Source organism: Girardinichthys multiradiatus, chromosome 15 (genome assembly GCF_021462225.1).
Source record: "Girardinichthys multiradiatus isolate DD_20200921_A chromosome 15, DD_fGirMul_XY1, whole genome shotgun sequence".
NCBI lineage: Eukaryota > Metazoa > Chordata > Actinopteri > Cyprinodontiformes > Goodeidae > Girardinichthys > Girardinichthys multiradiatus.
The window spans coordinates 23648459-23659944 of NC_061808.1; the positions used below are offsets into that span (position 1 = coordinate 23648459).

The following is an 11486-nucleotide window of genomic DNA, read 5'->3' on the forward strand; positions in this document are numbered from 1 at the left end:
CTTTCTATTTCTTTGTTATGTGGTACTTTGTGTAGGTCCATCACATAAAATCAGAGTAAATACATTGAAGAGTGCTGATGTAATGAGGCAGGATGTGAAAAAGTTTAAGAGGTATTAATAGTTGAACTGAAAAGGGTACTTTAAGGGTAACCTATCAAATGTGACTGAGACATTTTAGTCTTTCAGGAAAAGAAAGGCCTGAGGGGGAGAATTTATCTGCTGCATGGTGAATATTTTTCACATGGAAACCATTTACTTGATTGTTGTGACCAAACTGGAGCAGTCATTTTGCAACGATGTTGTCGGGCGGAAGCAAAATAAAGTCATCTGTACTATAAATACTATCACAGACAGTGACACCAGGCCGCATGAGAGACAGCTAAAGAGCAGGATATTTCAGAGTGAAATAGAGACAGAGCAAAAGGAGAATAAAGACAAGACCATAGCAGCCAAGGCCGTTTGACAGACAGACAGCGATTTACTGCCTTCCCGCTGACTCTTATGTTGTTGCCTCTGTCGCTAATTGACACTCAATTATCTCTTTATGTCAGCCCCATCCAGTGGCGAGTCAGTCTACAAGAAGGCTTTGTTGACATCCATTGGGAACAGCCAAGTTTACAAGACTCCAGTGACAAAACAATCATGCATGTTGACATCTTTCCTTTGTCTTCTGAGAACCTGGAAAAAAAAAAAAACCTATCTTGCCAGTGAACTCAAGCCCATTCTGTAAAGAGGAAGAAATAAATCCTAAAAATAAGTGAAAGAGGAATAGCAAAGTAAGAGATTCTTCTGATTAGCATTTACAAAGAGAATGAATAATGTCACTGACATGGAGAAAAAGAACAGATCAAGGCTAAAAAATGTTATCTCTCGCTAAAAGCTGGGAACAATCCCTTCAACCAACTGAAGTTATACTTGGTTCTTTATTTATATTCAACCAGAATTCGGATCTCAGGAGGAAGTACAGATGTATAAATAGGGAAACCATTAGGACTTACTTATTATTTGTTTGCTCATTGGCAGGGCCTTTTATTTTTAACATTTGATAACATTTTTAACAAAAAAACGTTGTAGAAAGTATAATTTTTGTTTTCCAGTAAAGAATATCTTTGCAAATTGTGTTGTTAATTATTCCTGCAAAAGTGTGCAAGAATTCCTAATATTAACATTTGATGTTTAGAATCCAAGACTTTCTGAGCATATAGAAGTTGCTGCCGAACCAATCTGAATAATCAGAGAACAAGAGCCTTGTTTAGAGAGGTGACTAAGGGCCCAATGGCCATTACAACAGAGCACCAATGTTCCTTTTGTATCTACAGAGAACCATCCAGAATGGTCAACTATTGCTAACACACTTTATCAATTAGGCCTTAATGGTGGACAGGCAGAAGCCAGTCATCACTAAACGGCATATGGGAGCCCACATGAATTTTGCCAAAAAGCACCTCGAATGTTGTCCAACAAGAAGAAATAAAATTATCGAGTCTATTGCCAAAATAGAACTTTTTGGTCTGAGCTCCAAGCTTCATGTCTGGAGACAAACAAGCACTGCTCATATCTGGCCTAACTCCATCCCTACTAAGCATGATGGTGGCAGCATCATGGTGTGGTGACGTGTTTCTACAACCCTAACTGAGCTGCTGCTCCACACAACAGCAATCAAATGTGGAGAGAAAGCCTGTTCCAGAATGGTCTATTACTAAGTCTAGGTTGGCAATGTATCATCAAGCACAACACTGCACCCATGGGCACATAGCCATAATAACAAAGGACTTCTTTGAATGTCTTTGACTGGCCATAAAGCACCAAAAATTATTTCAAATTGAACAAGAATTACCTTAAAATGGATGTCACTGACACTGTCCAGCAAGCTTGAGAGGATCTGCAAAAAAGAATGGAGGAACATACTCCCAAAAAGGTGTGCTAAGCTTAGAAAGACAATCCCAAGAAGACTTGAAAGTGCTTTGACAAAATATTTATTTAACACTGGAATAAAATGTATTTGGCAATAAAATGATTGCACCTTTTTTTCTTTTAGCACTGTGGTTGCCTTTTCATTTAAGAGAATGGAGATTTTCACTGACGTCACTGAAGTCACAGCCTCATTTCCAGTCCACCATCTTAGGGTGTCTCCATAGCGCTTCACGCTTTTCACATTACAACAGTGCTTACTTTTTCGACCATGGATAAGTATCTAGAGTCATTACAGCTTACTGATAAGGCCATGTACCTCGAGAAAATTGCAGCCATAAACAAGGTGGAGCCACATGTTTAACAAATCTGGAAAATTGGCTGCACATAATTTAGTATGCAACTATTTTTCATAGCCCCAACATAGGCAAAAATCCATGGTAAGTTCAATATTTCCTTTTATATAATAATTACATAATAGTTATATTACTAGATAATAGATTTACAGAATAACAGCGCTGATCAGCTCACAGTCTTGGCAGACAACTTTCCAGAATATTATTACAATAAATGCAGATGAACATTTATTTACTTGTCACAAAATATGCACTGCACACTTGGGCATGAGTGAGATTCAAGCCGTCCAAAACCGCACCAGATATCCGATTCAGCCACAGTAGTCCACGTTGTGTACTCAGTGTTTTTGTTTTCTCACACTGATTTTCTAGGACGGCTAGCAGATGATAGAATGAACGTTGGTCTTGACCACCACTCGCAGCACAACCCACAATTAAGTAAGTTTTCCCCATTGTTAAATTAAATGGGCTGGAGTCTTGCTTCACTGATTACGCTAAAACAACAGAAACAGGCTCCAGCTGCCCCCCAAGATGGCGAGAAAAGAAATACCCAAATCTATTTTAGTTTAAGTCTGTAACATAACAAAGTATGAAATGTGAAGGGATAGAAATACTTTCCAGTGGTACTGAAAAATTTGTTGACAGATAAACATAAATTAACTTAAATAAAAACATAAAAAACATATAAATAATAAAATTTAATTTTTAAAGAAGACCAAATGTCACCAGTATTGCTCCAAGAGTGATGCTTTGGTACCTAAAGCTCACTGTGACAAGAAAAGGCACAGGATGTCCCTCTTTGTCTGGGACAAACCAAGGACCTTGTTGTGCCCTAGCCATGGGTTGAAACATGGACTAAAATTAAGAGGCTGTTGGGTGCGGCGCTGGCACAGCAGTACAGCGCATTGCCTATATATGGTGAGGCTTCGGCCTCTTCGACACAGCTATTTCCTGGTTTGAGTCCCAGCCATGGTGACCTGTGCCTTCTCTTCACCCCATTACCTATCGCCTACTTTACAAGAAAAATTACAAAATAAAAGCCACTAGTGCCACAAAACAAATCTTTAAAAAAAAAGAAAAAAAAAAAGGCTGGTGGAAAACTCTGCATCTTTAAATACAACATTAACCTACTTTTAGTCCAGGAACAAGGAAGGTGGAGTTACAGCTGGAATCCCTGTGGTGTTATGGAGCCACTAACAAAGCAGGCTCTACGGCCACACCTCTCTGTCTATCCTGCTGCCTAGCAGCTAACGGAGAGGCAATGCACATAAGCTGAAGGTTTTTAAAACTTGTTGGTGGGATTAAGACTCTACATTTTGGAATAATCCTTGGATCCAATGATCTGGTTTTAGTGTACCTGCCAGTCGAGGACGTCAAAGGCTCCTGTTCATGAATCCAGCGTTCATAAAAAAAGTAATTAAGACAAGCTTGTCTTGAACCTTTTTTTTCTGAGCTTCTGCAGAAAAGGAATCTGAGCCAGAGTTCTCCCCAGATGAGACAGTGTCTCTAATCAAAGCTGAAGAAGAAGGCATCAAAACTGCAATTCTGCATACCTGATGCGTGCTGATCCAGCATAAGCTACCCCAGCTGGTACTGAGAGCAGAAGCCACGGATCTGCGTTTACCTTTGCTACTCAACGTAACACCCTTTGGACCTCCTGTTCTTCAGAACTGTTCACGTAAGAGGTGACATTTGGACAGAGAAAATTAGTTTAGAGTGAAACAATCTAAATATTGTTAATTTCATGGTGTTTTGCTATGTTTTGACAAAAACGTGGCAAGAAGTCCAGGGAGATCCATCAAATAACAACTGTTGTCCTTAATTAGTTTTAACAACTAATTTGACCTCATTTTCAAATTTCTCAAGACAAACCTTGGTTCTTAAACATAAATATCTACATTGAACTGTCATGTCATTCCATCAGTTTTATTGGTTCCCTTGTATTTTTATTTGTACATATGTTTTCCTTAAGAAATTCTTATTTTTAGGAGAAGATGTTGTGAATTTATTCCATATGTGTGCAGTTTGCTGTTTTCAGAATGCCGGTGCTCGAAATACTCTTTCATCTATTGTTCTAATATCGCCATATTGGGCTGGTATTCACAGGACAATACTCAACAAACTATTATTAGATTATTTAATTGAATATTAAATATCTTAAGCATATTGCACAACAACCTATAAATCAATTAATCCAAAAAAACCAAGATGCTATACATGTCAAGAAGGGACAAATGCTTTCTTGTTTTTAATGCCAACAGTAGCACAGCTATTATTTGTGTAGAATATGTGAGAAAATATATAGTTGTCCTCTCTACAAAAAGTACAAAATATTGACTTTTTCAGCTCTTGATGGATGTATTTTCACTGGTATATTGTTAGTGCTATTTGCTTTGTGATTGAGACCCTAAAATGTAGCAAATAAGGTGCCTAAAACATGTCAAAATGAAGCCAATAGCAGTTAACAATGACAGTGTAAAAAAGCCTAAGGTTTAACACACAGCTACCTATCTGATTAAGGTTGCCAATCCTGCAGTTTTTTTTTTTGTTTTTTTTTTGGCAACACGCAGACCCATTGACTCCTAATCAATTATTAATTATGTTTTTCGGCAAAGAAACCCACCTGCAAGGCTTTCCAGTCGATAAATTCTTGTTGCAAGTCCAAAGGTAGCTTTGCGTGGAGGCATCAGAATCAATACATTGTCAATGCTGCAGCAGCAACAAAATTACAGCACTGTAAAGCACAAGTACTTATTAAAAAACTTTGAAGTGTTGAACCATGTTGAAAGTGTGTGTAGGGGAGTGTGTTTCTGTCTGCATGAGTTTCTCTGGTCCCAAGGGTTTGTTCATCCACAGCTGTTGTTATAGATGGCTTCTTTTCATGCAAAGTCTCATTTCCCATGCTTGATGGATGCAGTGAGATAAGGGTGTTTACTTGGCTAAGAAATGATATAATGTGCTGCCAGGCGAAGCAAGTATTTGCGTGCACCCAGCAACACCTGTCCAATCAGCCCTCAAGATGTCTTAAATGTTTTCAATCAGTGGTGCTGGTGTTTGGAAGCTCTAAGCTCACAGGGAAGCATTAGTAATTGTCTTCTGTTTGTCCTGCTCTTATCGGGTGTGTTGCTCTCATGGATAACTTGGAACTAATTAATTGGGGTATGAAGGAAAGTGTGGGATTTGCCTTTCTGTTTTGCTTCATTTCATTTCCTTTAAAACAACAATGTTTCCAGCAGTGTTCAGCGATCCCTTTTGTAACAGTGTGAATACTGATATGAATCATGGAAAGTATTTGGAGATAGATGCCTTTTTCTCCTTTTTAGGGGACTTTATAAACATTTGCTTAATCTTGTGTTTTGTCTCTCTCTCTCCACCACTTCAGTTTTGTTTTAATGTTTACAACATGTATCTGCCAGCAGCCCTGCAGCATCATGCGCTCACTTTAATGGAAAATAATGAGATTTTGTTCTAAAGAAATCATGCTGTTTCCAAATAATTGCTTTGATATAATCCAAGCATTTCATCTATTAAAGCCCCAGGAAGTTCTTTAATGGAGTCTTATTGAACAATTCTGCTGGATATGCGCTCTCCAAATCACTTTATTACACATAATAAAAGAACCACAGTGGAACATCAATATGCATGGCCTTTCCTTAAGACTGGTGATTTCATCATTCATGCTGCTTTTCTTAATTATACACAAATCTAAGCAAGCGATATCACTCTTGTTTCCCAAAAGTTATTCTTCACTGTACAATTTTTAAACAAACTTTTATGAAAATGTCCTAGGTTAGCTGTTTTTTGTGCCCATGTTTTAATTTGGGAGTACAATTAAAGCTGCAGGTCCTGTGTGCCAATAAATATTAAGGACCAACAAAGGGGAATTTTTATTTAACCCCAGATTAATGTCTTAAGTCCAGGGAGAGCCATCAAATAACAACAAACAGTTTAAAAGGCAAGAACAAAGATACAACAGGGGGTTGCGGCTACTAAAAAAAAATTGATAAAGTTGTCATACTCTCAGCAGGATGCCCCACGAGTGGCTGTATGAAATCTTCACTCAGCCTTTCGAGCTATTGTTTCTTTAGTGTCTTACTAACTCAACTATCTGAAATGCTGGGCTTATACAGTTTGCAAAGAAGTTGGGTAGTTTTAACCTCACTTTGAGCCAAAATGGTGACACAAGGGAGACCAAAAGGAGGCGAATGGACAATATGAAACGAGCTAACCTTTACTGAACCTCTGCCACAGAGTGAAATGAGAAATACTCTTAAGGTAAAGTTACGCTGTATAAAATTCAAAGTCATTCTCAAACTGTGAAAACAGCCTTGTCTTTAATTTTTTTGTCCAGAAAATACGCGCACGGAACTAAAATGAATGTTGGGGGACTCTGACTCATTTGGGGGTGGCATAATAAATACAACAAGCAGGGGAAACACAGACAAGTCCAGAAAGGGTCTTCTGTCTTTAAAATGGAGAAATATATTACAGGGGAAAAAGAAAAATAGGCAATGTGTCATGTACAACCAGAACAAAGACAAATGAGGACAATTAGTGAAGAGACTTAATTGTTTTTTGCCAAAAGATGCATTTGTCTTTGTTCTTTACTCAGGTTGCACCTTATTGTTCTTGTATTGAAAAGGTGTACAGTGCATAAAAGGCTCATTGTAGTAATACTATGATACTATAAAGTTAGCACACATTGGCTGTTTTATCTTTGTTGAAAACAAAGAACTTTATTACTACTGTTCTAAAATATGTAATTGCACATTTTATATTATGTTATGTTTATCGGTTTATATTTGATCAGTTTTGAGGAAGAATAGTCATAATTTTATCTTCTTCAGTAAAAGTTACATATTTTACCCATTTGGTTGATGTTTGGTCGTATGGGGTGGCCTGAATGTTTTCTTTCTTCAAAGGGGGTAGCAACAGAAAACGTTTGAGAACCACTCACTTAAGATAACATTAACATTTTACTTCCTAAGACATTAGTGGAAGCTAATGCTAGCTATAGTAAACATTCAAAGTTGATCAATACAATTTAATAAAGTCAATATAGGCAAGCAATATATTTATACAGTGTTATAAATTGAGTATGGATTTTGTTATCCAAATGTAACCATTTGTTGATAATAATCTTAGACATTATGGGGTTGTTATCATAATTCTTGTTCATCTGCTTTTTTTGTTTAGCCATAAGTTAAAACTAAATCATTTGCAAACTGCATCTTAATTTCCTATAAGTCACAGGCTGACCAAAAACATAACCAGGTAGCTAGTGTTTTCCAACTGCAGGCTTGCATACAGAATGCAACAACTCAACCTCTGAGATGAAAGGTCCTGGATTAGTTTAAATGATCATGAGGGAAAGGAAGAAATGAGCAGCCGTGATGAGGGTGTGGGCAGATCATATCTTCTGAAGAGGTTAATACTCATTTTAGAACTTCAATTATACAAATGCTTCTACATCTACTTCAGATGAAGTATGGAGCAATTTGCAGTTGGAGTAAGTTACACTTTAACTACTAAAAACAAAAAATAAAAAACCGATTAAGATGCCGGTCACAGATTGTTGGAGTGATTGGTTCTCAGTGATCTGTGTACACTTCAGTTTCTTTGTGCTTGTTTGCAATCTCCCCTAATTGGGTGCATTGAGGTCTTGTCACAGATTGCTTTGCTCCAGTTAAAATCTACTGGGCCCAGCAAAGATATGTTGTGTTGTTCAGAATCAAAGCACTTGTCACACATGTTTCTGTGTAAAACAGCTTTACATTTGGATTGTGTCTCTAAATTTAAAATTACCATTTCATCTTGAGGTCATGCAAATAACCAATGTTCCATGTAATGTTGTAATAATTGATGACGAATTAGATTGATGCCACCCTATCCTGAGGAAGGGTACATCACAGGAGTATGGGAGTTGAAGATGTAGTTCCAACATACATGTGAAGACAATTGAGACTGTTGCAGCCCAGGGACATCCTACCATGCCCTGGGTTTATGTGACCTTTGTCTCGTTTTATTAATCTTTTTGTACTTCACCTCACTTAACAAGACATGCAGGGAGAGTGTACAGGTCCTTCTCAAAATATTAGCATATTGTGATAAAGTTAATTATTTTCCATAATGTCATGATGAAAATTTAACATTCATATATTTTAGATTCATTGCACACTAACTGAAATATTTCAGGTCTTTTATTGTCTTAATACGGATGATTTTGGCATACAGCTCATGAAAACCCAAAATTCCTATCTCACAAAATTAGCATATCATTAAAAGGGTCTCTAAACGAGCTATGAACCTAATCATCTGAATCAACGAGTTAACTCTAAACACCTGCAAAAGATTCCTGAGGCCTTTAAAACTCCCAGCCTGGTTCATCACTCAAAACCCCAATCATGGGTAAGACTGCCGACCTGACTGCTGTCCAGAAGGCCACTATTGACACCCTCAAGCAAGAGGGTAAGACACAGAAAGAAATTTCTGAACAAATAGGCTGTTCCCAGAGTGCTGTACCAAGACACCTCAGTGGGAAGTCTGTGGGAAGGAAAAAGTGTGGCAGAAAACGCTGCACAACGAGAAGAGGTGAACGGACCCTGAGGAAGATTGTGGAGAAGGGCCGATTCCAGACCTTGGGGGACCTGCGGAAGCAGTGGACTGAGTCGGGAGTAGAAACATCCAGAGCCACCGTGCACAGGCGTGTGCAGGAAATGGGCTACAGGTGCCGCATTCCCCAGACCTGGGCTACAGAGAAGCAGCACTGGACTGTTGCTCAGTGGTCCAAAGTACTTTTTTCGGATGAAAGCAAATTCTGCATGTCATTCGGAAATCAAGATGCCAGAGTCTGGAGGAAGACTGGGGAGAAGGAAATGCCAAAATGCCAGAAGTCCAGTGTCAAGTACCCACAGTCAGTGATGGTCTGGGGTGCCGTGTCAGCTGCTGGTGTTGGTCCACTGTGTTTTATCAAGGGCAGGGTCAATGCAGCTAGCTATCAGGAGATTTTGGAGCACTTCATGATTCCATCTACTGAAAAGCTTCATGGAGATGAAGATTTTATTTTTCAGCACGACCTGGCACCTGCTCACAGTGCCAAAACCACTGGTAAATGGTTTACTGACCATGGTATCACTGTGCTCAATTGGCCTGCCAACTCTCCTGACCTGAACCCCATAGAGAATCTGTGGGATATTGTGAAGAGAACGTTGAGAGACTCAAGACCCAACACTCTGGATGAGCTAAAGGCCGCCATCGAAGCATCCTGGGCCTCCATAAGACCTCAGCAGTGCCACAGGCCGATTGCCTCCATGCCACGCCGCATTGAAGCAGTCATTTCTGCAAAAGGATTCCCGACCAAGTATTGAGTGCATAACTGTACATGATTATTTGAAGGTTGACGTTTTTTGTATTAAAAACACTTTTCTTTTATTGGTCGGATGAAATATGCTAATTTTGTGAGATAGGAATTTTGGGTTTTCATGATCTGTATGCCAAAATCATCCATATTAAGACAATAAAAGACCTGAAATATTTCAGTTAGTGTGCAATGAATCTAAAATATATGAATGTTATATTTTCATCATGACATTATGGAAAATAATGAACTTTATTACAATATGCTAATATTTTGAGAAGGACCTGTATGTAACAACTACATAATTTTCAAGTTAGTATAAGGTTTATTACTATAAACTACCCCCTTTAGCTAATCAACATTGTCATATCTACTGGGCTGGGTGCAGGTTCAGGTGTGCGCTCTTGTTCTCTCTCTTTTCCTCTTTTCCCTCTGCTGCAGGGCTTGACTGGGAAGTGCCACTCCACCAGCTATAGCTCATTGAGGTGATCAGTAGGAGCTTCGGAGAGGTGGTTTCCAAGATGCAGATGCCAGATTATTTTGAGCACTGAAGTGGTACTCAGGTTTCCTCCGTATACTGTGGTTTGATCTCCTAATGCTAAGACCATTAACCTTTGCTGTTATTTCCTTGTCAGAAACTCACCTCCTTGCTGGACTCATATTCATGGTTTTCAGAGATCTGTTGTGTCGTTTTTCTCCTCGCCTTGGCTTCTTCCTCCTGTTAAGTTCTCCCTGAATCTCATTGCTGCTCCTCTGACAGCCCCCCTGGAAGGTACAACCCAAAGCCCTCACAAACTCATTACCATCGACTAACCTGCCTGTCCAAGTTCCAATGCCTTCTTTAGGTGTCAAGAGACACGTGGAAAAACCCAGAACTGAAACCAGCACTAAGCACTCAAACACTCAAACGATGCCAGCCCCAGCCATCGTGAATATATTCGGCTCCTCCTAAAACCCGACTCCATCCACTATCAGAAATAACAGCAAACCTGGTTAAATGTACCCACATCAGTGAGGAAATACCTCTTCGTCTGCGCGAAGGACTTCAAGGATGAATGCTTGAGGAACCTCCAACAGTGTCAAGAAGGATTTGTTGAAAGACTTCATCTGATTAAGTGGTCAGCTCCTTCTGTATATGGAAAGAAGTAAGCTGCAAATAACACTAAAATGAAAACAAAAATGAATTTATTGTGTGTTGTGTCAAAATAAGGTGAGATCTTTCCATGTAATCCATGCAACATTTAGTAACTGCTCACAGTTAACTCCATAAGAGTTACAATAAATATCCTTATATCCTTATGTGTAATCCATGCAATAATTATTAAAACACACAGTTGAAGCAGTGAGGAGTGAAACAAGCATATTCTCATATTCTGGAGCTAAGAGACTGGAGAGGCCTGTGTGGAGCCACATATTATCTGCCACATGTTATCTGTCTTATCTTTTGCAAAAATATAAACAAGTATATCCAAAGAAATGATGTATGATGATTTTATATTCTTTCACGTGTATTGAATAAAATTAGTAGTCTTTGATTAACAAGTTAAAAGATGTATGTTTGAAATGTGGTTAAGAACTGAGAATTAGAGGAAAAACATTAAGGTTTGACATTCTCAATCGGCTATATATGAAAGAAATATAACATTAATCATTTGTAAAGCATGAATAAAGAGAATGAAGTGATGGTTTTGCAACGGTGTTTTAACGCGAATGCTGAAAGCTGAAGAATGAAATGTGTAATACTGTGTAAAGTTTAAAACTGAGCAGATTAGGGAAAGAACTGTAGGATGACAAGGAGTGACAAGAGCCAGCTGCATGCTGACAGCGACGGGAGTATGCGACTACAGACCAGCGTGGCTATT

At 38.7% G+C, this 11486-nt stretch overlaps 1 protein-coding gene across 1 annotated transcript in view; it reads left to right on the plus strand.

Moving 5' to 3' along the window:
- syndig1l (synapse differentiation inducing 1-like) overlaps positions 1-10881 on the plus strand; it is a 108180-nt gene extending 97299 nt beyond the window's left edge. Inside the window, exon 4 of the mRNA XM_047388680.1 lies at positions 10066-10881. Coding sequence (XP_047244636.1) covers positions 10066-10113 — 48 coding nt within the window. The 3' untranslated portion in view covers positions 10114-10881. The remainder of the gene's footprint in view (positions 1-10065) is intronic.
- The last annotated feature ends 605 nt before the right edge of the window (positions 10882-11486 follow it).